General features: G+C 39.2%; 1 protein-coding gene across 2 annotated transcripts in view; it reads left to right on the top strand.

Annotated features, from left to right (window-relative positions):
* LDLRAD3 (low density lipoprotein receptor class A domain containing 3) overlaps positions 1-20734 on the top strand; it is a 91292-nt gene extending 70558 nt beyond the window's left edge. For both annotated transcript variants that reach the window (XM_026034765.1, XM_026034764.1), the window contains exons 5-6: positions 16079-16424; positions 17976-20734. In XM_026034765.1, coding sequence (XP_025890550.1) covers positions 16079-16424; positions 17976-18237 — 608 coding nt within the window. In that variant the 3' untranslated portion in view covers positions 18238-20734. The remainder of the gene's footprint in view (positions 1-16078; positions 16425-17975) is intronic.
* The last annotated feature ends 5540 nt before the right edge of the window (positions 20735-26274 follow it).

Below are 26274 nucleotides of genomic sequence, written 5' to 3'. Positions count from 1 at the left end.
AAGCATAGAAAAATCCGTAGAAAATATGTACTAGCCTTGAATGTTTCTGGATGTATTCTCTCAGTTTTAATTAAAAGCATGGAAGATTTTCATCATATGAAAGGTAGGGTACATAAAAACTTAAAGTATTTCACACAAAACCGTCCATTGTATTTTTGTGTAAATATTCGTGCTGTAATATTGCTAGTAGTAACAAAATAAAGAATACTTTGTATGGTTAAGGTAAAGGTATTTTTTTATGAAGGACTTTGCAATATTATGTGGTTAGAAACATAAAAATATAAGCAGTCTATAAGAGTACACAATTCATTTAAGTTTTGCTTCACTTTCTGAATTGGAAACAGTAAACGAATGATTTTTTTCATACTGGATTGTAGATCATCTATAGAACAAAAAAATGACTACTTTTGGACACTATACTGTAGCTAAGTTTATTCAGAACCTCTCAATTAATCATGCACATGTAGCTTAAAAGTTCCAGTGACTACTGAGAGAGAACAAATGCACTGTTTGTTTGCTTTACTGCTAAGGGATCACGAATCATAGCTCTTTATAACACTTAGTAAAAGTGCCTTTTTGGCATTCTTGTGCTCTTGACTTTCAATGTTTTTTCTTTCTAATTATCTTTTCTAATTAGTCCCCATGTAGTATTTGCTCAGGAGTTCTCAAATGAGGAATTCCTTTTGAGTATTAAGATTCCATCCTCTTTGTAATCACTGTTCTAGTGATTACAATGTACGTCTTCCTGACTTGATGAAATCACATTTCTGTCTCTGATTATATATGTGGGCCAAGAGTGCTTTAACTATATGTTGTGCAATTTTGTGTTGTTCAAGGCTGTATCATTATTGTCACATGATATAATAGGCCAGTTCTTAACCAGGTGATGGGATTAAATGTCTGGGATCTGGTTTTATTGCAGCAAGATACTGAAATGTTATAGATGCATTGCAGATGTAGTTGCTTTAATTGGTCTTTTGCAAGCCTCTTTATTGATGATATGCTGTACCTGAGGTACTGTTCTTCAGCCTTCACTAGCCTTCACTCTTGACAATAAAAAGTTAGCATTAATGATCCCTCCCTGGCCACTTCCCTGCTCTGTAGATAGCCTGCTCTGTAGATCTTTGTAATAATCCTATGGTAGAGAGATCTTTTGCCTTGGTAGAACAAGAGTAATTCTTTCAAAATCACCAGACTGATGAACTTGTATCTTATTTGTGGGCCTATCAATAAATAAAAGCCATGGTTTTGGAAAGAATTTGCCTTCTGAGGAGGACAGCATATAAACTATCCATCTTTCATTACTGCAACTTGACCTTTCTAGTTCCTGTACTGAAACTTTGAAAGATTGTAGTAAAACCTTTACCCACTGCGTTAGGTAAATGACCTGTGGAGACTGTGAAGTGGCACAAAGATCAGGCTAGCAAGATTGCAGCTTGAAGGTTAGGCTGGGAAAGGTGTTTGAAGTAGAAATGGGCTGACTCCTTTTTTTAGGAGTGAGGAATTTTATTTTTGGTTGGTGGAAAAAAAATGCTACTATTGCTATTACTGTCATGTATTAAGAATGTGCATTTTAAATGAAATATCCCTGATAGCTGATTCACATGGGCTATGTGGCATGGATCTATGAAACATTCTCTGGTTCTTGAAGACATCCCAGACACCTGTTGGGATATTGTTTATGTYATGGGCATTTCTGGGGCCCTGATCCTGGGCTCCTGCATCCATGTGCTTGCTGTCACAGCTGAGGATCTAGATGTTCTTTAGTGGAACCTTYCAAAATGGACCCTTCATAAAGAGCACATCTCATACCAATACGGTGTCACACAGCCAGCTGAATTGACCACCTCAGCAGACGAGGACGACTCCTTAAACCTTTGCTTGTACCTTTGGCAGGCTTTGACCTGCTGATTTGAGGTATCCCACATGCAGTGTGTGCTCCTGGGTAGTTATTTTTCTAGGCTAAGTCAGAATGTTTTGGTCAGTTATTCTTCTAGGCTAAAGCAAGATTGGCTTTACTACTAGGTTCTCCTTCTTCCACCACTTTCCGAGAAAAGAAATGTTTGGTACTTTTTTGAAAAATCAGTTGTTGAACAGGACAACCCAAATGGTTAGTCATTCTTGAAATATAAAGCACAATGTTTGAACTGCAGTCAAAGAGAATTCATGTTTGGATTTTGATCTAAACTAACTGTGGCACAGCTGGAGTAGCTTTTCTCTCAGGCAATGATGTGCTAACACACTACATGAGAGAACAAGTGGCAGTGGACAGGTTCCTTGAACAGTGCAAAACTAAGAAGTTTGTAGTAAATATGTTTTAGAATAACATTTTAAATGATAAGCCTCCTGTACTCTGTGCTGCATTACTAAAAGCATTAAGCGAACGTTCTGGTGTATGGCACCATCTGAGGTGAAAGTACTAGGCTTACAACAATGACTTAGTTTGGAAAAAAAAGTATTTTCAATTAAGCTTGAAAGGACAAAGTGCAAAATTAACTAACTTGCAATTAATTTCAGTAGTAATTATGTAAAAAATCTAGGCATATAGAAAATGAGAAGTGTGGCATAATTATTTGTGGAGTTCTTTTTTTTATGGCTGTAATTATAGTGATGAATATGCATGAGGCTGTTTGGAAAAGGAAAGCACAGCAAGCAATTGTATTTAATTAAACTTTAAGCTGGCTTAGTTATGGAGGCTATTCTTTGTCTTAATCCCTTCAAAAGTGGTGTGAAACTCCCAAGGCAGGGGAGGTGCACCCCTGAGAGTGAAAATAACTGTTTCGGATCCCTTTTTGCTATGGACGGGTCTCCAAGTCATCTGTCATTTCGTGAATCCTAGGTAACCATTATGTTTCAGCTTTGTCTCTTGCAACCCCTGTGAAAAGCCTGATCGAAGAAAATTGCACTTTTGGATTATTTGGTATTCAAAATGTTCAAATAGAAAGATGGAGTTGCATGTGTGAGTGTGAGATAGAGGAACAGTCCTTATCTTTAGGAGTGTGARGCAAAAGCTAAGTTCACTATACTCGGTGATGCTGAGATCACAGTCTGACCCTTAGTCAGGCCCAGAAGTCTTTTGGTGGGTCTTTACCTATCGCAACACAGATTGGCTGAACAATAAAAGGAAAACTGTTTTGGGCGGGGGAAGAAAGGGAGAGGAGGAACTCATGAGGAACAAGTGTGGATTTTTTTTTGTTTGGTTGTTTTTGTTATGTTTTTTTTCTACAGTATTTGCTAGGTATTTGAGATGCTCTATTTAGTTTAGAAACCAGTGTGATTTTTCTTTTTAATTTTTTTTGCCTTATTTGTGTTTAGAAAATTTTAAGCTGTTAAGTAGACATATTAGTAAAACAATCCCTGTTTAGAATGTACAAACACTTCAGATAGCATGGTAAAATGCCACAAAATGCTAGAAGGAACATTACTGAGATGCGCAATAAGAATTAAATGTACAAGGATAGCAAAGCAATCAAACTCTTTTCTTTGTGGTAATAAAGTAATAATAAGTAAGATTAAATAAAGTGTATGTAAAGGGAAGGGTGTGTCTAATCTGAGTTGAGAACTGCAGTGTTCTGATCCAGGCTGACAGTGCTGATCGCCAGCTTTGGACATATCACTTTGTTAATTTGAGTCTTGCTCTGAAAGGAAGGAATGTTTACCTGTGTTGTTGGGTTACTATAATGTTTCTGAAATTTGTCTATAAAAATTTGAGGTAAAATTGCTACCAAATATCTAGCRTAGTTCTTTATATACGCACTATAGAGGGTAAGCTTTAAATGCTGTTGCTGTTCTTTATGTACAGAATGGTATCAACTSCTACGCTTTTATTTGGTTTTTAATTTTGACAATAACTTAAAAAAAAAAAAAAGCAGCAGATGCTGTTACATATGTATGCATGGAAGCGTGTCACAGCTATTACACTGTTGCTAGATTCTTCTCCTGTATTATATGGTTATTCCCAGCACAGAAAAACAAAAGCTATATGATCAAGTGGATATGTAGGAACATCAAACATTATTTCATCTATCTACTTTTTTTTCTGTGAAATACATCATTAGATGTGTCTTGTATCAATTCCCTCTTAAGCTTATGGTTATGGTCTGCCATATATATGTATTTTAAAAATAAATCACTGAGCTTAGTTTTTATAACTCCATAGCTTTTACAAATACTTCAATTGTATCATCTCTTAATCATGCTTTCTCAGTGCCAAAGGCATCCTACCTTTTTCTCTATTGATGTTTAATCGTAGTGTTCTCACTCATAGTCTTTTGTTTCTTATGTTTTGCTCTCACCAACGTAATTCTGTCTGTCTGCAGATAAGTTGGCCAGAATAGGATGCTACAGTTTAAGTATAGTTTCATCACAATTCTGTAGAGTTATGCAACAATACATTTAAAAGTGTATAGGACACTTTAATTATGATTTGCTAGCTTTCTGTTAACTTTTTTTGTTACTGATATGCGTGAGACCAAGAATTTGTCAATAAAGGTTCATTTTCATGTGACACATTGGTTGATTCAGTACCTTTTAAACTGTAAGCATTATTTGCCTTCASGTTTTTCATACTGAATATGAACTAAAAGTATGCTACCAAGAAGTCTTTTCATTTGTCCTTGCATACACCAGTTATCTTGACATAGTGATTAATAATTATGATTCCTGTCTCTGTAAAAATTTTAAAGAACATTTTTCTCTCATGTTGCACACAAATGCTYTTCAGGCCTAAAATTGCCCAATTCATTATGACTAGTTAGTCAATCAGACAGGGTCAAAGGGAAAATGAATGTTTCCATGATCTTTATACAAACAAAAAGCAAGGCTACATCTGCAGTTAGAACAAATCTGGCACTCTCACATTCATTAGGCTGCATTTGTCAGTACTGAATAAATAACCTTTCATCCAGTGTAGCAATTTTTCTTCATTCTGTAATTAGAGATAATTTTTGCTGTATTTATTTATGTGAAAACTTACTTAAGTGAGACCAAAATTTTTATAATGCATATTTCACAAAGAAGGTTTTGGATTGAGTCCCAGGTGCTATAATATCTTGATTTACTTCATGAAATATTATGCTGAATCTGTCTGCAGAGAAAAGGTATCCAAGTTTCCTTTACACATTAAAGGAGGAGATGATCTCCTTGTCCCTTTAAGAATGCATGATACGTAGCTTGTAATGTCTATAGAATTTATATATCTGTCAATGAAGTCTCAGCTTCTACTGAACTTGTCATTAGGATGAGATCATGCAGTGAATGGAACAAAATTCTTAACACTGAGCAGGGACCTTCTGTTTTTATTTGTTGTTGTTGTTGCTGCTGCTGCTGTTGCTCTGCAGACAAACTTGGTGTACCTAATGGAGGTTTRCCTGCTTTTTCAGAGAACTCAAAATCCAAATTTGGAGATTGTGAGGAGTTTGGGACTGGCAGGCCAGAGAGAGGGCCACGGAGTGATTGTTTTTAGAACTATAGGCAAGCATATAATTTCAGGGCAATGAGAGCTGTCAGTGCACGCTGAAAGAGTCTATCTGTATTGGTGCAACTTGAAGCAAGATCAACTTCCTCTATGTTAATCTACACTGTTCTTAAAGTTCACCAGTGAGAAAAGTTTTCCACTTAAAATGCCAAGTCTGACATAGAAGATACATATGTGGTTTGGGAAGTTGGTACTAAGTTGGGGTGTGTCACCTTGTGGGAGTTGGGATCCAATCTGGTTTGTGAGGGCTGGTAGTTAGTATGATTTGGGGTGTTCTACACAAAGTGGTGAAACTCTCCTAAGGAGAGCCACAAAAGGATGTTAATCCATRTGAGGTAACATCAGAACAATTCAAATATAGGAGAAAATCAAAGAGGGGTTTGAATCAGGGAGATGTGTGGTACCATTACTCTTCAAAGTCGAAGGTAGTAATGCTGGTCAATTAGAGGCAGAGATGGAGATTTGGGGTCTCATGTTTTTCTTCTGGRACTCTTTCTCAGCGCTTCTGTATTGTTAGTCAGGGCAGATGTTACTTTGCATGCTTTTAATTTGCCAAGCACAACAAAATGCTTGAAAATATTAAGAGTGTTTTTACAATATTTTCTTTGACCTATCTGAGTCAAATTCTTTAAGCCTTTCCTGCTTAAAAGTGTCTTTAATACATCTGATAATCTATGTGGCTTACTATTGAACTCTGATTCGTCTTTGTTTTTGTGGAGTTATTGATGCCTTAAGCTGGATAAAATACTCCAGCAGAAGCCTTGCTAGTGCTGAGTAATGTTGGGGATTGTACTCTTATTCCTGGACTGTCATAGCTGCTTTCTTCTGATCACTTTGAATTTTAATCTAGTCCAACAGGGCACTTGCAGTGCTGCCCGTCAGCGATTTCAGTAAGCAGCTCTCTGCTTTGGCATTCAGGTAGTTATTGAAGAGTTCCAGGTACAGACCTGAGCACTTTAGGTCCCTCTGGAAAAGGTTTCCCATTTTGTAGTGAACCACTGACAGCCACAACTTTGGAGCAGTTCCATCCCCTCTCCCCCAACACACATACCTTTCCAATGTGGCATTTACTGATGAAGTGAGATTTTAGCAGAGTGACACCAGTTGATCTGCTTCCTTCATGCCTTCAGKTGCCTTCCCAGCCTCCAAGACTCCGTGTGTCTTGTTCTGCAATCAGGAAAGCCAAAGACAACTCTCCAAAGAATTTGCTGTCATCTGGGCTRTAGAGTTTTATGCAGTATTTCTCCTTTTAGAACATTTAAGGAAGAACTTAGAGTTTCATTTGCAAGCAGGTATTGCATTTAAGACCTTTATTAAAGTGTAAACATAGGGGCGCTATTGCAGCCATTGTTTGGCAAGACTTCCTTTCTGTACACTGAGTTACAAAGCTTGTAGCTGGAAGGAAACATCAGCTTATATGCAAATTGCTTGGTATGCAGAGTCAGGATAACTAGAAATGATGTAACATCTTTTGGGGCAACATCGAGAGTATCGGGTGAGTATAAATGATGGTGTTAAATGTTTGGAAAGGTATTAGGTCCCCTAACAGGTCTCGTCTGTGTCAGCTTTGTTTTGATGTTGTTTTTACCTAATGGTTACAATATGCTAAAGATTCCTGAATCGTTAGGACACTGTCTTGAGAGAATGAGGCCRTATGGGCTGCTTATTTGACAGCACCTTTTCCTTTTTACAGTTCTAGAAAGAAATAGGATTCATAATAATAATATGAGACAGAGTAGATGGGACGTCTACTCACGACAAACACTGAGTAGCATTCCTTGCCAAGTATAGCTGACTCCAGAGGCTCTGGAAACTCTGGCTACAGCTCTTCAARCCTCGTTATCTTTCTTGGGTACCAGCTGTCCAGAGCCTAATACAGTGCCTCAGAAGAAGTTAATGTGTGCCTTCTAGCYGAGCAGTGCACGTGGCAGTTTACCAGCCTCCAGAATAAAAGCTGTGGAAGCGTAGTTCAGCTGCGGCCTGTAGAGCATCCCACATGTAGCTTTTTCTGGGCTCTCTATTGAAATAACATGCTTTTTTTGAAAGCATGTAGATTTAGATTACTCGAGATAAATCAGCATCACTCTGCAATGAGGTGTAATTTAGTTTCAGGGTTGACAGATGGAAAAAAAACCACAAGCACTTTATTTTCTGATTTTCATTGAAATTATATTTAAATTAGGTTAGTTTTTGTTTTGAATTGTATTTTCCATTATAGACATTAAAATKATTTCAAGGAGTGTTAGCTAAGCATTTTGTAGAGGATTAGTATTTAAACTGTCAGGGTGGGACTGAAGTAGAGCTGGGACTGAAATCAAACTAGGTAGGGTGTGCTCCTGTGCTGGCAGAGAACACGACAGGTTGCCTATATGATGACCAGGCTCTTTCCTACCTCAAGATTGTGCTATTGTAATTAACCTTTGCAGAAGGCAGGAGCATGTCCTTGCACTGAAACTTGCTGCTGCTCTCAGGGGTATTTGGTGAAAAATTTGTTTGAATGTTAGGCCTTAGAGAAGTAAAAAGGAAACTGATGTTGGAGACTTTGCATATCCTTGAGTCTTGCTGGTTGAATTCACAGTTCTGTTCCTTTTTGCACTAATACATTCCTTCCCTTGAATCTCTGAATGTTATTTTTCATATTCTTGTTTTTTATTTCAAGTATTTTGACTTTTCTTTCAAGAAAATGAACTATGTGCAAGAAAATTAGCTGTGTGACGTGCCACTTACATCTTGCTGTGTTCTTTTTGGACATGTCTTGKACAGGTGACTTGGACCTGCCACAACTAGAGGATTAAGTACTTACTGGTTTATTAATTTTCATCTTAAAGTTCAAGTATATACAATAATGCTTGTTAACTAGTTGTTACAAAATGGATTATGTAGGAGACAGGTAAGTAAAATCTGGAATGAAGAGCTATTTATTTATTTTCTCTGCCCTTTGTGACTTGAGCAAGGCAAGACTGAAATATCTCTTGGGAGGACAGGGGAAGATGCAGGCTGTGATACAGGAGCTATGGCTAGAACCGGAGGTAATCCCAGTTGTCACCAGTCTTGGCAAGCACTAAGAGTTTGTTTGTSCTCAGAGAATACTTTTTTTTCCCTTTGCACCACAGTCTTGCTCAAGTTAAGTTTGGGCCATCATTCATGTGTTTCAAAAGGAACTTTTATGTGATGCTGCTACACAAAACTTCTCTCCTGCAAAACAGGTTTAACTTATTGGCTAGGAGAGGAAAGAAGAGTATCAGAAACCTCTGGAGCTTTCAATGCATTAGGCAYTGAACAGCATCTTTCTGTCATGAAGTATTATCAGGAGAAATGTATAATAGCTAATTTCTTGGCAGTTTCCTCGGTCACAGTCTATTGTCAAGAGGGAAAAAAGGGAGACAAGCAGAACTAACTGAACTCTTTTCTTAATAGTCTTCCTCTTTAAATAAGGAAGTTCACCCTTTTTATTTCTGTCCAGGCTCTTGTACATAGTTTCCATGATGACTCTGGATTAATAATCAAGTCACACCAGCCTCTTTGGACTATCATGTGTCCAGGAAATGCTGCTTGGGTCAATGTCAGATTGATCCTGAATTGCAGTTTAGTAACACTTTAATTTCCTCTCTGGCCTCTATCCAGTTGCCAAGCCTGGACCTTTTGTTTCCATGCTTGATGGCAGATTTTGGTTTCTCGGGTTTTCACATTGCTGTCAGGTTAATTTTAGAACTTTAGTTGCCATGGCTACTGCTAAGTATTTCTTACTTCTCCACTTGTTTGCTCAGTTTGCTGCTCTCCTTTTTTCCTTTTCGTTCTTTTTCCCTTTTTTTTTATACATTCATATTGTTCTATGTGAAGTGCACAGAATAATTATCCAACCTTGCAAAAGATAAAAAGGAGAGCATGTGAGAGGTGAGGCTCTTGATCTCCAGCCTGATGACTCAGCTCTCAGCAGCTGCAGAGACTTGAAAGCGCCACTCTTGGGATGCACAGTCAGTGTGAGAGGTGTCAGCCAGTGAGGAAGATATGGGCAGCCTCCATGCACCATCAAACAAGACACGCTGAGAGTGCTGCTTCTCCTGCTGACTGATCTCAAGGGTTATCTGTGGCTCCTTAGCTAGTTGTGTACATGGAGTCTTTCATCTTAGCTTACCTTTAAATTCTATGGAACAACACCTGTCGATTTGTTCAGAATCTGTACAGTGCATAGTGCAAGGAAATCCTATTTCATGACTGGAGTGCCAAGGTTTTACAGTAATACCAATAATGCTAAAAATTTAGGGCTGGATAAAAATGATCTGTATCAGGATCTTCTATGCAATTTAGGCAGGCAAGGTCATGAGTTTCTTTTCTAGGTGAACATACAGCACAGTGCTACTTAGACCTCTGACTAGTATCTGGAATACTAAAGCATTTGAGGAAAATATAGTTCTTGTCACTACTGGAAGAGCTTGGGAGATCATTCTGAGTGCTCTTACAGACCAATAGCTCTGAAGCTGGTGGAACAAGACATGAAATGACCTTTCTGTGTATAGTCCCTATCCCTTGGGATGGTAACAACAGAGCAGAAGGCATTTAAGTTTTGTGTAAGTTTTACATAAACTTTTTATCATGCTATCTCAAACATTTCTCAAAGAACAAGATTATTTTAAGTAATTAAGCATTTTAAAGCAAATACAAAGGTGCTTGGAGGATGCAGAACAAATGAAACCTCAATCTGAGAAATGAGCCAGAAACTCCATGAAGTCAATGTGCTTTGCTTTCTGGACTAGATCTTGTGTGCAGCTTAATAAAAGGGCTTTTATTTAAAAAAAAAAAAAAAAAAAAAAAAGCTTATTAGAAAGGACATTAGGAGAATAAGAAACACCTTTAAAGTCCAGTGCACATGGTCTAAATGAGGTTTATTATAGTGGGACACAAAGGTGAGAAATTCAAGAAATTTGGAGACCTAGCTGGGTCCCCTCAAAACACCACAGCCCCCAAAGTAAGTAGTGTGTGAAGGTTTTGTTCCTGTGTATTGAATTTTTGTCGTCTTTAACCTTTGGAGCTGCAGTTCTGCTCTTTAACCCATTGGAATTTAAATGTGTTTTTACAGTAGCGTCTTTGTTGGAGATGGACCGTGACTTGTGTTCATTAAGGCTACAGATGTCTGCTTAGATTGTATTCTTCAAAAGCTTTCTCTCTCAGCTGTGAATAGCCAGGATTGAGCAGAGGATTGCAAAAGATAAAATAATAGCCCCTCATCCCACTGTCTAGTAGACTTAATGCCCTTACTTTCCRATCTTTTTAAAAACTTTGAGACAGCAGATTTGTTCACAGCCAATAAGATAGTCCTGTGCGCACAGCCTGCAATGTTTCCTTTATGRCTCCTTCCTAAATTATTCACAAAGCTTTTTACACTTCAAAATCTCTGGTCTGTGAATTCAGCATTTCCCAGGTAATAAGGTTTAATAGACATAAGTGGCATTGATAAACTGTTTATACATGGTGTGATTAGAATACATGGATTTTTTTTAAGTGGAAAAAAAAAAGTACTCCATGAATTTAAGCAAAATTGGCCTGCCCACTCATGTTTTTTGGTTTTTGCTTTTTGTGTATGTAGTATATTTATTGCTTCTTATGTTTAATAGYAGAACGGACAGAGCTTTCTAAACCTGCTTAGATAATGCCTGCTGCTTCTGGGAGAGGATGGCTGAATTACTAAGAAATTCAGTTCAGTGAGTTCTGTGATGTATAAATATTTGCACGAAGTTACTAGAGCAGAACTAAAGAGTTGTGGCTTTTTCTTTCTGAACTGGTATTGCATGTCCAGCAAAGACTTGTCAAGTGCTGGAACATCTCATTTTCTCCMTGTTACAATGTGCATAATATATAGAGGATCCTAGCATTCATAAAGCATCTCAACTGGCTGCCCTTCATTACCTTCCCTATCTCCATTTGGCTGTATGAAAGCTGGAATGTTACATCTATGGGGAGCAGGAGTTTTCTCCTAGTTCAAAGCTTTTCTCTCAAATGTAAAGGCTTAGACATGACAGCACATTAAGATAAAAGGACCACATGTAACTCACTTTATTCAGAATATTACAAGCCCCGTAGAAGAGGTCGGGCACTGGGAGGACATGGGAGCACACACACCTGCTGCATTTACATCAGTGATGCGTATTTCTTTGGCTGTGAGCTCTTGGGGAGTTATCAAGAAGATCATAGAATCATAGAATGCTTAAGGTTGGAAGGGACCTCAGAGGTCATCTAGTCCACCCCTCCCAGCTAATGCAGGGTCACCTAGAGCACAGGACTGTGTCCAAGGGAGTTTTAACGATCTCCAAAGAAGGAGAATCCGCAACCTCTCTGGGCAGCCTGTTCCAGTGCTCTGTCACTCTCACTGTCAAAAGTGTTTTCTTAAGTTCCTGTGAAACTTTTGGTGCTTCAGTTTGTGTCCGTTTCCTCTAKTCCTATCACTGTACACCACTGAGAAGAGGCCGCCCCCTCCTCCTCACTGCCTCCCTTGAGGTATTTATAGACACTGATCAGGTCCCCCCTCAGCCTTCTCTTCTCCAGGCTGAACAGGCCCAGCTCTCTCAGCCTTTGCTCATAGGGCAGATGCTCATTTARCATTTGTCCATACAGCAAAAGAAGAAAAACATGCTGTAAAACTCTTGCATGCAAAGCTGGCTCATAATTGTGCTACTTTTCTTCTAGCTACCACCTAGAGCAGTTTTCTGAAGCATTTGGCAAGGTGACTTTTAAGTGAAGTTTGTTTCTCCTCTTTGAATGGAATTTGTTTTGTCAGTGTTACAAATCCTAAATGTAAGACCCCACTCCCCAAGCAGTGATAGCAGAGCAGACTCAGGTAGTGTTAGTTTCATGTTTTGTAGGGTTTGGGTTTATGGACTTTTCTAGATAAGAGAGAAGATTAAGCTCAGACTTGGTCTTGGTTTAATTTACACCACAGTGGAATAGATTATTGCTACCCTTTGTCTGCAAGRAGGTTTTGCCAAGTGACGTTTTCTTGGCCAAGAAAACCTATCCCTAAGGCAATAATAAGTGATGGTTTCAGTGGTAGTGAACCAGGGTGTTTTGACAACAGCTGAATCTTTATAGGCAGATCCCTGTTTCCCGCATAGGGAGCCTTACATGTCTGTTCCTGTARAGGAATCAAGTTTATGCACGTTTGTAAATCCAGAGAACTGGATTATTTGCATGGGGACTGAGTGTCTATGTGTCTGTGCAAAGTATTCACCATTGCTCTGTGCTCAAGGAAGAATATATGAAGGATAAGCCAAATTGCTTCTCCTGTGCTATATACATCTATGCTATTCATGCTCCACATTAAAAATGTACCAGCTCGTAATAGCTGAAGTGATAGAGAAGCTAATTTCGATCTCAAATGTGATAGAGCTGTAYTAGCCGCTTGGCAAATCTACAGCAATTAGCGCTGTTCAGTACGGTGCTAACAGCTGTGCTTCTGCTTGGGACATCTTGACACAGAGCTGCATTCCCTTGGGTAAATGTGTTCTTGCTTTGCTCTTATTCTCAGAGATACAGTGCACTAAATGGGAATAAACCTGAAAACCTGAGAAGGAATAGAGAATTAGTGATAAATAAATTATGTTTTATTAGCCACGACATTCACAAAACTCCAGAATAGCACATTTACTGAGAACTTGCCCCAAATCTCTGTAAAATGGATAGGTCTTTTTTGTTGTGTGAAAAATAGCACGGAACTGAGAAAGCAGATTTTTTTTTTTTTTTCAGACCATACTTGGGCTTTTATCAGATCCCTGTTTATTTTGTAGAAATTGAAATACCTTATTCTTTCTTCAGAATTCTGGCTAATCTATCCRGATATACGGAGGTTTCCATACAGGATGTTTAAGAAGTTAGTCTAAACAGGCAGATAACCTGAAGTATTTTATAGGGAAGTTGATATTTTCTTCCCTTTTAATGAAGATAGACATTATTAAGAGAAAGGGCTATGCTGCTTCATGGTGATCCCTTGGAAACAAATCAAGTCTCATCAGGTCTGCAGAGATATCCTGTTCTCGGCCTTCTGCCAACGTGTGGTAGCTAGTGAGCCAAGCTGAATGAAAGTTTTGTGCTATTTTACTGGATCCTCATAAGATACTTTCTTGCACAGCAGAATTACAGGTAGTGGTGTTCATCCAGGGAGTATTTCTTGCCATTAGATTTACTCATGTTAGCACTAAAATGATCTGCTTGCCACTGTACTCCCCGCACTGGTCCTTATCTACCTTATGTGACATGAATTCACCACTCCTGAATTGGGAAGAGCACTGRAGAAGCCATAGCAGAACGTGATGAGCTGTAATTAAACTTACTGATACATGCRTAGCGCTGTCTTCCCTTCTGCTCTGGGTTGCTCGGGTGGCTCGGAGACCTGCTGTTGGCTGGTGATGGTGCTTTCTGCCCTCTGCCCAGCACAACTGCTGGGGGAGAGGAGCCTCACGGAGCTCGGGCAGGGGGCATCAGGRAAGCTGCAATGGCTCCTCATGCGCATGGCCTGCATCCAGCTGACGGAGCAGCACGCTGGTTGCACTGGCACCGTCAGTAAAATGTATTTCTCTAGGAGCAACAGTTTTGTCTTGTGCGCAGTAACAGGGCCAGTAACTGTGGGGAGGTTGTTAATTTATTTTTTGTTTTTGGACAGTTTTGTACAGTTTTTCTTTTCCATGCATCTCAGCCCTGTTAAAGGGTATACTTCAAAGTAAAGGATTTTAAATCCCATTATCTTACCCAAATAATGGGGACATCATTTTTAATGATACTGTCAAACGTGTTTTTGTGTTTCACTGCGAAAGTGAACTAACGAACGTAAATATTGACAGAAATGCCCTGGCAATCCTGATGCAGAGCAAGGAGTGATTCAGGAAAGCTCTTCCAGTCTCCGGGAAACAGTCTGTATATGTTTTATTTTATTTTATTTCTGGATTTTTGTAAGTGGCTCAGTTGTTGTTCAAAGTGGTCAAAAAGTGGTTTTGTTTCAAATGATAAGTGAAAGACAGGAAAGCTGTACACTAGGATTTATTTTACCAGACTTCTGCAGCAGGGAATGAAGAATTGGATGCATGGGCCATCTTTAATTGTGTGGATTTGGTCAGAGGCTTGTTTTTGTTTTGTTTGTTTTACTCAGCTTTTTTTTTTGTTTGTTTGTTTCTGCTTGAGGCAACTGATTGTCTTGTACTAGAATAGCATTTTTATTTTTGAGATTTTGTGACTTGAGAAAGTCACATCATTGTGTGTACATGTGTGTGGTGTTGCTTCTCTGAGCCTCTTTCTCCCTTTGCTTTTTTCTGTCTTTTTTTTTTAATTTTTTTATTTTTTTTTTTATTTTGAAGTAGCTTAAGATCCAATTGCTTGTCTTTATTCCACCACCTAATTGTCTTCATTCCACCACCTGGACCCAGAGCCTGGTTGTGAATTTGTTCCCTTATTTCATGACTCTGGATAAATCTTATCTTTGCTTCTTTTATAATATTTGGTAACTTTGCCAGTTCTTAAGTGCCTCTACAACTCAAATATTGACTATATGCTGTGTGAAGTACCTCTTCTTATCTGGCCTTTCTCATCATCAGTCATCCCTGAAATACTGTTTAAAGTCATGCTTCTGCTCCTTTTCCTTACCACTTAAATATTATTTCTAACTGTGTCAAATTGAAGCTCACTTATGATCTTCCATAGCCGCAGCCTACCTCATTTGTGCCGCCTTCTCATCTTGTCCTATCCTTTTTTTTTTTTTTTTCCCCACCCCTCCTTCTCTTTGGAGGTGGAGAGGACTGTGTATTTACTGTTCACTTCCTTGCCTATACATTTTGCTTTTAAGCTTTCCATCTTTTACTAATATCACATCCATCAGGCTTACATCTCTGTTTTTATCTGCAGTTTCGACAATTTTCCTTCTTTGAATTTCTTCCAACAGAAGCTGCTCTGATCATAAACGTGCAAATAACCACTCTTAGCTGAATAACCACTCTTAACTCTTAGCTGAGCGGTTTGTGTGGTTTTTTTTTTTTTTTTTTTTTTTTTTTTTTTTTTTTTTTTTTTTTTCCTGCTGCACTTCTTTTGGACTGTGAGATCTCTGGAGCAGAGGATCCAGCTACTGGCTTTCTTGAAGAGCTCCCTGTAAACTTAGACTGCTCTGGAAAGTATCATTAAAAGTAAAGATCAGGCCTTTCCTTTCTCTGCTTCTGGTGTGTTTTGCCAAACGCAGTTTAAGGTACTGTGCTTATGCCTTAGATCTGGGTGCTCTCAGGCATGAGGGGTGGGACAAGTTAGGATTGATAGGGAGGAAAGTGAGAGAATTAAAGCAAATGCACTAGCATAGGATTACACGCTGCATATCCTTCTCCTCAGTTACTGTCTCTACCTGTCCTTTGAGGATATCTGATCTAGGCATGTATTGCAGCTGAAGAGTAACTGATTGTCAACCAATGTCTGGTTGCATGCTTGTGGTTTTAATAAGCTAATTTTCCACAGTCCTGAAGAAGARAGGAATCTGCTGATCTGACAGCATGTCACACAGTGCATTAGCAGAAAACAGCCTTGGAGCAGCCTTTTGAATTTTGTATCAAAAAAATCTGACTGACTTTTTTTGTCTTGCAGAGGCAGGCAGCGGTCAAGATTACGTGACCTCAGAGAATCAGCTACTCTACTATCCTAGTATTACCTATGCTATCATTGGTAGCTCTGTCATTTTTGTACTTGTGGTGGCCTTTCTTGCCTTGGTTCTGCATCACCAAAGAAAACGCAACAATCTCATGACCCTGCCTGTGCATCGACTGCAGCACCCAGTGCTGTTGTCCCGCCTGGTGGTCCTTGATCATCCACACCACTGCAGTGTTACTTACAACGTCAACAATGGCATCCAGTACATGTCCAACCAGGCCTACCACAGACCAGTGGATTTGGATTCTCCACCGTCCTACTCAGAGGCTGTGCTAGACCAAAGGTATGTACAGGAGCTAATTCCGTTTTCACCAAACTTTAAAGCTACTGTTTGCAGCTCTTGGAATCTATGCTTCTGCTTGCCAGTTAGCTTTGCTATTCTTTTTGATGAAGGTGTTGYGTGGAAATTCTGTCACTCGCATGAAGGCAAATCTTAGCAATCTTTTTTCATAACTCCTCTTGCATATGAAAAATTCTAAGTCCATRCAGTCCCTTTCTGGTTACTGGTATTAAAGAGATGGATTTAAGATGAACTTYAGCCAGACTGTCTTAATGCTAGTAGCGCCAGGGGATGGCAGGAGAATGCTAATAGTGAAATCCTGTGCCAATATGGAATCAGAACATGAAAAATGTATTTGCATTTGTTCCAGAAGAGAGTTAAGTTGCAAGTATTACTATTTTAAAAACTTCAGAATTAATGACATATCTTGGTGGTCAAAAGTAATGTCTACAYTTCTTGCATCAAGAAGTCATGTAGTTCTGCTCTGTCTGCTTTTCTTCTTCCCAAACAGAGGAAGAAAGACCTCTGAAATAGAAACACTGTTTTCATTCAAATAGCTGAAAGTGCTGTAAATTTTTGTGGGTAGGTGTGGTTTAGATGATTTGCTTTAATAGTTAGGAGTTATTTGTAGATAATTAACCTTAATTTTAACCTATGTCTATAAACTCTTTCCAAGCAGAGCTTGTAGTCTGACATCCTCCCAACATAAAAAGGGCAGAGCATGAGCTTTCATGGTCCAGATTGTTCACTGTCACCCTGTTAATATTCTTCAACATAAACTCTGGCATCTAAGAAATAGACTRAAATATTTACATTCCTGTTCTCCACTGCATTTGGCAGCTTGCTTCCTTGATGTTCGTGCTCAATAATAATAATATCTTTTTATTAGAAAATGATCAGCTGTCCAGATTGTAGTTACTCCTTACCTGATCAACACCACCGTCAGCAGCTTCAGAGCTATTTTTTCTAAGACCTTTAATCAGTCTGCTAAACCTCTCAGTTTATTCTCAACACCAGTAGTAGTTTTCTGGAACTCAGTACTCATCTGTGCATGCTTGGCACGTGCTCTGCATGTGATCTTAGAACAGCCAAATCAATTTGTTTTTTGAAGAATTCAGTTCTTCAAAACTGGGCACCATTAATCTCACTTAGTTAATGGAGGATTCCTCAGASCTTTCCTATGCTCACATTATGATATGAAAGTGTAAGTTCACCTTTTTTCTTTTAAAGTGCTTTCTCAGAGTGTGTACATGTTACTCATGAAGAAATCTTACAGCTGCCTTTGAGGGAAAGGTGAAATTTGTCTGGCAATGACTACCCATGAAAATTTTACTGTGAAATGTTCAGCAGGACATATTCAGCTATGTTATGTCTTGAAATCTTGTTACCTGATCATAGTGATGTGGACGTTTTCCAAATGTAGTTAGGGCTTTTTGAGATCCTTGATTTAAAAAAACAAGAAATACTGTTCACACTGTTCAGAATGGAAAAACACTTTACTTGTTTCCATATGTCTATCTGGAGTAACCTCTTACTGTCTTGTGTGTCTTGCAGCAGACCACCTTGGTTTGACCTTCCTCCACCCCCTTATTGTTCTGAATCTGAATCCCCTAATCAGCCAGACCTTCCTCCTTACCGCTCTCGGACAGGGAGCTTGGTGAGCACAGATGCCACCATGGTGGGAAGCCCTATGAGCAGCGAGGGCAGTCGGACAGGAGGTGTCCATGACAGTGGGGACTGCCACAGGACTCTTCTCGATGGACCGGCCGGCCACAGCGACTCTCTCATCAACCCTCTTGCTGAACGGGAAGTGTAACTGCCCTGCTATTTCAGATGAGCAGAAAGGGATTTACTGTTTCAAACTAAGTGCAAATTAAACCTTATAGACGTAGGTGAACATGTGCCGGAATGATGGCTTGATTTGAATCCAAACTTTATTAATAATTTGATCCAATGTTTTGAGCTTACTGAAGATCACAGTCATAAGGACTAAATCTAGAGTCACATCAACTCCTCACAAAATTTCTGTAAAAGCACATTCTGGTTTGAAACAGTTAAAAAGAACAACRACAAAAAAACCCACCATCAGTCCTTCGCTGGAGACCTGGTCGAATATATTTCTGGGAATATTTACTGTATATGAATGTATATATGTGCATGTATAATATATACAGATTTTGGAGACAAAAACTATGCCAGAAGAACTCCTGTTCTCAGACTTACTCTTGTCYTATCTACCTGTGAATCATTTCTTCTTACTGCCTGGTGCCAAGTGGCGGTCACTGAAGCGCCAGAGAGACAGTCTTTCAGCTTGGAGGTCAGACATCCAATGCTAACACATTGACAGTGCTTGTGTTGCAGAGAATGTCCCACTTGACCCTTCTCTCCCTGGGTTGGAACATTATCACTGTGAATGTATTTTTCAACGATTTTAAGCTTGAGAGGTTAAAACAAGTCTCTAACTGAGCAAATAAGTTTTATTTTTCCCAAATGCCAGTAACTAGGTCAAATTAGCACGGTTTTTCTCAGGAATACCACAAAGGTTGGCTCGTCTGTCAAACTTCAAGGCTTTAGACGGAAGCACTGAAGCTTCTCAAAAAAATAGCGCAAGACTTCTTTTCAAGCATGGCAAAACAACATTGCTCCTTGTGTTTCTTCTCAAAAATGGAGAAACTATTTCAGCTAAACTTGAACACCAAACCAGTCTGAGACAAACACCCATTGTGGAAAACTTCAGTGTGAATGACTAGCTTGTTATTGCTGTAAATAACTGAAAGGAGATCATGCAGTGAAAGGTGTTGGGCTTTGTGCCTGTCATAACTGTCTGCAGTGCATATACATGACATACATGCATGGAGACACATATTTAATACTGTCTATGTATGTATGCAAATAACATCATATTACATAGTTTTTATTTGCATCTGTATAACCCTGAAATTTCAAATTCTCTAATATAGAAATCTCATTCCTTTATGCAGAGTTAGCCATTTTTCATATTCATTTGGCTGGAATCAAGTTGCTGCATACAGACAGAAGTTCTTTTTGTTTATTTGTTTTTCCTCTATCTTAATTCTTGGAGCATTCTCATGTGAAATGTTGCAGTGCACTGTTTTGAATTGCCCTTGTGAAATCAACTCAGATGTAAAGGTATTCAGAGTGGCAAGAAATAAGGCAAGCTGTGAATTTAAGTGTCACTATGTTGCTGTGCTTGTGCATAGTATACAGAGAGGAGTGCAATGTGTTTCTCTTGTCTGAAAAGAAACTGGTCTTGAAAATTATTTGTATCTGCCTGTTAGACGCATTTCCCACTTCCCTTCACTCGCATAATGAAGAGTGTCATTATGTTGACTTTGTATGAAAAAAGTCAATCGTTCCCCAAGGGTTATGTGCTAAGAGTTGAGCCTGAGCTGGGTGTGGATAGGGGAGTGACTCAAGTTAGGTCTCACTTGCCACCCTGTGTAATTCAGTTGGTTCTGTGCTGCTTGCTCCTCTCTACATCAGGAGGTCACTGCTGTAGGAGGCAGGCACCAGGTGGATTTTGCAAGCCTAGGGTGTTCTAACAGCTTGTATGGTAGGGAGCACTGCAGCACTCTAATGGTCTTTGCTCAATCTGGAAGCAAATTTTCAACAAATTGCCCTGTAGGTTTAGCAGCCTCACCTCAGCGAAGGTGCTGGTAAGTACTTGTAAGATTCCCTCCTTGGTGGGAGCTCAAGCAATGAGCTTATGCCATTTTGCACAAAATGGGATTTGGCTAATTGAGTGCTCRCTCCATACAGCCTCATAGGCAGACTTGTCATTGCCATAGAGCACATAGATATTTATTTTACAAGTAGGTTAAATTCAGGCATATAGCTGAGTTAGTAGGGAAACTGGGTGCTCAGGGGTACCCTGTGGGCATTAAACTCTGCAGGCCTCCTTTCCTTAGAATATGCTCAGCCTTCTGTACCAGAGCTACATAGTACAGTATCAGAATTATTCTTAACATTTTTGTCTTGCTGTTTTTAAAACATATTAAGCTGTTCTAAAAGGTTTAACTTTCATTTAAGGTATAATATAAACCTTAAGAGAAGTTATAGGAGAGTTCAAAGTAGTTTCATTATACTTTTTTTTAAACAAAAGAAAATGTAGCCTGTAGCTGTATTAAGGAAACTTAAGTCACTGTGTCCATGTAGCTTTCATGGTACATATCCCTCACACTAGCCTTCCAGGGGAACTGCCTTTCACCCATGTTTCCTGGGATACCAGAGTATGTCTAAACCAAATACACGTTTGCCTGTAGCGTCTGAAAAACACTGCCTGGCCTTTTTCATTAGGAAAAGGAGACCTAGCTGCCCCTTTGGCATTCTGCATCAGTCACTGTCAAGTGTGTACATACATATATATGTATAAAACCTACTCTTTCAGGTTGTATATATTCATGTAACTTTTGCATTAAGATGATCCCTTTGGACTTTACCAAAAAAAAAAAAAAAAAACCCCACAAAAGCCCAAATTCTAAATGGTATGACATTTTCCCTTCCAGCTAAGGGTGTATTTATCTTTTGTATAGGAAAATTCTATTTTGTGTTTGGGTTTTGTTTCTTTGAAAGTGGGAGATCTAAAATGAAATCGTGCCTTTCTGACTGAATGTTGATGGGTGAGRGGTTGGAAAGGGAGGCTTGTAACAGGATTTTGAGGGATGAGGGGAAGGGGGGTGACACATCATTGTCTGAAGATCCAAAAAGAGAAAGAAATCTTGTCTTCCTTTTTGTTGTTACTTTTGGGGACCATTGAACTTTGCAGAGTACAGAAGTTCAATATCTGCCTCCAAAAAACGATGCTAAAACTTGATGGAGGATATTCATTTTACTGCAGTTTTCTGATATGTAGAGCAGATTTGGTAGCTTGTTTATTTAGAAAATGCTATCACACAGGAATTGTTTATAACATGTCACTTTCCAGTAGCGTTAATACAGCRTTTTACTGCATTATTCAGCAGAATCTGTGGAAAATGGTGGTAGTGACAACAGCGCTGATGGAATTAAATATTTCATTGAAAAACCTGCAATTCCTTGATCTTCAGCTTGTAAGGTTGAAATTAAATGTTCATGAAATACCTTGTGGTAGGCTTTCCTTTCAGTAGCTGATGAAGTTGGAATAAGTCATTCTATTGTTTGCAATTGTTCTTGACCTTTTAGTTTGAGGTGTCTCTGCCAGGATCTTTCTTTTGTGCCTATTATGTAAGCAAGWGCTTGTTCTTTTAAAAGATTCATTCTTACAGAAGTAACATTGATGAAAGTTTCCTTCTGGAGTCAAATTCTGATTCTATATCTGTGTTGAATTATGACCACAGTAATTAATAGCTCCTCTGTGAGAGCAGGTATTAATATATTTGGGTTGAAGAAAATAATTGGAAGAGGTGACTACTTGCAATAAATGAAGGCATTGTGTTTAGTCTATTAGAAATAAGATTTCAGTTGTTTTAAAAAACTTTGTTTGAATGTCAGTAACCTCGATTGAAGTCACCAAGTGCTATGTATGTTMAAACTAGGCCATTAGTGAGTGCAACTGATAATACACTGAAGTTGCTTATAAATCAGATTGCAAATTGCCTCTCTAGTTTTGTGCTAATGGAAAACTGGCAGTAATGTTTTTAAAGAGAGCTTGTGAATAATATTCTCTGCTGTTGTCTGCAGTGACACACACGACAACACTGACTGCATTGCGATTTTTAAATAACTCTGCATTCATTCTTCTTCTTTTACGTCAAATCAGTTTTATYTACACCACTTCACTTTGATACTGCTAATAGGGCCCTTGTGATAGATTTAGGAGTTGGGTGGAGGAATGAGATGATGGCTCCAATTTTAATTAATGCAGTAGCTTGTTAATCTTGTGTGCTTTACTTTTAAGGCATCCTAGAAAAGACAAATGGTTTTAGTAGATAAAAAACTATTAATGATGAAAAGGATAGAGGGACACTGATTCTGAATTTAGTTTTTAATGAATATTTAAAATTATTTAAATAATGGAAGAATTTGATGCTCTTTTTTAGTACTTTTTTAACTATTGTTTGTCAGAAGCTACTTTGAATATAGTGCCTGAAACTAAATTGTAAGACAAGTGCTTTTTTTTTGCAGTTTCTGCTGGATCTGAAATATTTTATATTAGCATAAGTCTATATCAAACTTACGGACTAAAATACATGACTGCAGAAAATTTGAATACTATGCAGGACTCCGCGTGAATGTAGCCTACCATAGGACTGTGGCCTTTGATTTTCCTTTTTTGTTTCTGATTTCAGGGGTTCTTGTCAACTTGAAATTGAGATGTTATGTAAGAGCTTTAAGTGGGATTGCATGTTGAAGACCAACCTTGTCTTAAACTTTTGTAAACTGGAAATCTTCAAAAATGTATTCCATGTTCCTGAATAAAGTTGACATTTTAATACTGTTCACAAAAGAGGATGTTTTCCATCATGTGAAGTCTCTATTTTATAGCAGCTTCCTACATTAGGCTTCTTACAGCCTCTTTTGCGTTCAATATTAAGTTTTGTTGAATTTGTGTGGATCTTTAACTGTTTTTTTGTTGRTGGTGAGTTTCTTTTTTAAGGTACTAATGTAAAGACACATACAGGTTAAAAAAAAAAAACCACAGGTGTATATGCCTATACATACTTCCGCAAATGAAAACTCCCTGTTTCTGAATTTTTGTTTTTTGTCCTCCCATTTGGCTCGTGCAGTCTGAAAGAAGGCATCCAAAGCAGTCCTGTTTGTTTGTCATTTGTGTGATAGCAAAGCTCCAGAGACTTGAGCAGCGACTGGAACAGTGCTGGCTGCTGCAGATGGATTTACTAACAGAGCTAAAGGGCCTTTGGTTCCCCCAAGCATTAGCATGTACCTCCCTCCCTCCTGCCTGCAGCTTTCCCCCCACAGTCCCTTACGCGCCTGTGTATCTCCAGCTCATGACGCGTGTGTCGGGCACATGAACCACGATCGCTTCGTGGCGAGTGTGTGACTGGCTGAAGTGTCACGGCCGGGCTCTTATCCAGCACGTGCTTGACATGGGCGCAACTATTGTGCCCTCATGTAGCCTAGACTTCCTTCCATCAAATTTATATGTGGGCCACGACCACTGTCAATATGTCATTAGAGATAGTCCTGTCACTCAAAGGCTAGTGTTAAGAAATTACCGTTATTAAGTTATTTTTGAAGATTAAGAAATATAGGTCTAAATATTGTATCTAAATATTTCCATCTAGAAAAGGGATTGACATACTTCACTTCCATGGCTCCTCTCTACTTGCCACCTTACCTCATTGCAAATACTTGTCAGCTATATCATTATCCTGGTTAATTAAGTCACATGCCATCACCCAAATACTCGAAGGATATGCTTTGTCTCACAGTGGCAACCTGCCCCCAAATAAATAGCTGTGGATTCAGAATTCACCCCACCATCAAAGGGAAAAGAAGCTGTTGACACAGCCACAAAGCATTCGCTGCAGGAAGGAGAGTGCTGGAGTCCCAAAACTGGCACATTCAGTCATGTCACAGCAAGGGCTAAGCTTGAGTAATGTTGATTCAGAAGACAACTGCTTATGAAAACAAATAGTGCATGCTCCAACTAAGCTTCCCAGTTAATCACTTTTATTTTCTGTGCTTTCAATTTATTTAAAGATCTTAATTTTTATGCCTTAAAAATTAAATGTGCATTTTGTTTCAGCGGTGATTTCTAAGCACGGCATATTTCCTTGCTCATTGGGTAAGCAGCCTCTTGATTGTTCAGCTTCAGTTATCTGTCAGTCAGGGAGCCAAGACGCTTTTCGCTTTTTGGGAAGCTCTAGTCCAAAATGATGTGCTGTTATTAATTGAAGTACAGGCATCTTCATGTGGAAATTCACAGCTTTTCAAGTGTGCTTTTCAAAGGAAAGTTCGGAGTATGCCTATTGCATAAAGCGCTTTGGGAAAGTAGTGGATCTTTCTGAGAAGTTAACTTTTCTGTTTATCCACAAAACAGTGTGAATAACACTGGAATTTGATTGTCTAYTTCCCAAATCCCACCAAATCCGTTCCTTACAACTTTATGGAGGACAGTGCTGCAGATGTGCAGCTTGTGGTCCATCCAGTCCTTAGTATTTCTGTGAGACTTGACACAGTGGTTCAGTGGTAAAGGTATTTTGGTGCTGGATCCTGTGCAGGAGACTCTTTCTCACTGAGAACTGATTTGAAGCTATCAAATCCTATATTCCGCCCAACAGCTGTCCTAAGGATTTGTTAGTAAAGCACCAAGGGTTAATCCATATCACTGACCTTTATCTTAAGTCACAGACCTTATCTGTGACTTGATACCACAGCCTGAAACTCTGCAATTTAAGCCATGGCTACTTCTCAGCATCAAGAACAAGCACCTTCATTGCTGTAAGAACAGTAGGGTTGATAGGTCCAGCCTGACCCAAAACAGCTCACTTCTAGAACAGCCAACTGCCAGTGTCAGTCTGACCGAAGGAATGAAGGCTCTGTTCCATTTATTTGTGATACCTGGTGTTTCCTTGACAAATATGAGTAATGTTATGACACAGTGAGGCCGTGTGATGTTTTATTTGACAGAGYAGATTTTTCTTCTCATTTGTTTCTGACAGTTATCTTAGAGAATGCTGTTTTCCCAGAAATGCCTCCAAAGTAGCAGTTGCTTGTACGGATATAGAAGGAGGAAATTAAAATTTTCTTTGATATAGACACAGCCCATTAGGAGGTGGGGCTTTGTCGGTTATGTCGATCTAGTTGTTGCTATGTATGGATGTATTTGAGGAGAAAAGTTAATTGTTTTTTCCCCAATTGCAACTTCATCTTCTGTGACCACCAGCTGTGCAGTGGGAGGCCCGGTGGGAAGTGTGCGGCACGATACGTTCCAGAGGCAAAGCATGTTCCTCACGCAGCCGCCGCTCTGGGCTGCGGGCTCTCTGTGGGCAAAGAGGGCATCCACAGGTGCAGGTGGCCACTGAGACGATGCTGATTTGGGTCACAGTGGCCTAGCACCTGGGAGAAGTGCTCCCTTCTTCTGTTTTTCATGAGTCTACCCTTTCTCAATTGGGGTTTGTTTCTTTAATGCATCTACTAAGCCCAAGGAGGAAATACTTAAATGYTGCATAATCCCTGTGCCTGCTAACTACAGAGGCATTGCAAACATTTGACTGTTTTTTAACTATTTCTGTTTACCTAAATAAAGCACAAAGTCAAAGGGCAAAATTCTGCATGTGCACATAGCATATTTGCTGCTATCCCTTGGCGTCCTTTCCTAAGCAGGAATGTTAGCAGAACCCATGAATTCTCCAAAGTGGATTTGGAAAATGCTCTGCTTCAGAAATAATGACTGCGGCTAAAGTATCATCTTTCATAATGTCCCGTTAGATATGCTTTAGATATGTGAGTTAAAATACAGATTGCATGAGTTAAAAATCATATCTGAGCCTTCTACGGGGGGGAAAAAAAAGGAAAAAAAATTTTTTTTCTTTTTTTTTTTTTCCTTCTTTTTTTGTTAAGAAAGAACACCCTGCCCCCTGGGAGCTGCAGCTGTTGTTTCCTAGCARAGTCTGTGCCCAGGAGCCTGCTGCCAGTGGCTGCCACTGGTGATTCCGGCACCCCAAGGCCCAAGGGGCCTGGGGCTGCTGCCCAGCATCGTAGCTGAAGCTACAGGCTGCTTTGGGCTTCTGTGGCACAGCGGCGCCACCGGCCCCTAAGGCCTGGGGAGATAGTTCTGCACTCATTGTCACTTCCAGAAAACTAGGTAGGGATCCTCTGGCTGCTTATCTGCTCCTACTGCTCTCTGTACCTACTGCTATCTGTATCCTACAAGCARCTAGCTGTATCT

The sequence above is a fragment of the Nothoprocta perdicaria genome, unplaced genomic scaffold, assembly GCF_003342845.1.
Source record: "Nothoprocta perdicaria isolate Ctin4 unplaced genomic scaffold, notPer1 scaffold_15, whole genome shotgun sequence".
NCBI lineage: Eukaryota > Metazoa > Chordata > Aves > Tinamiformes > Tinamidae > Nothoprocta > Nothoprocta perdicaria.
The sequence above is the reverse complement of the archived record's forward strand: the minus strand, read 5'-3'. Positions and strand labels throughout refer to the sequence as shown.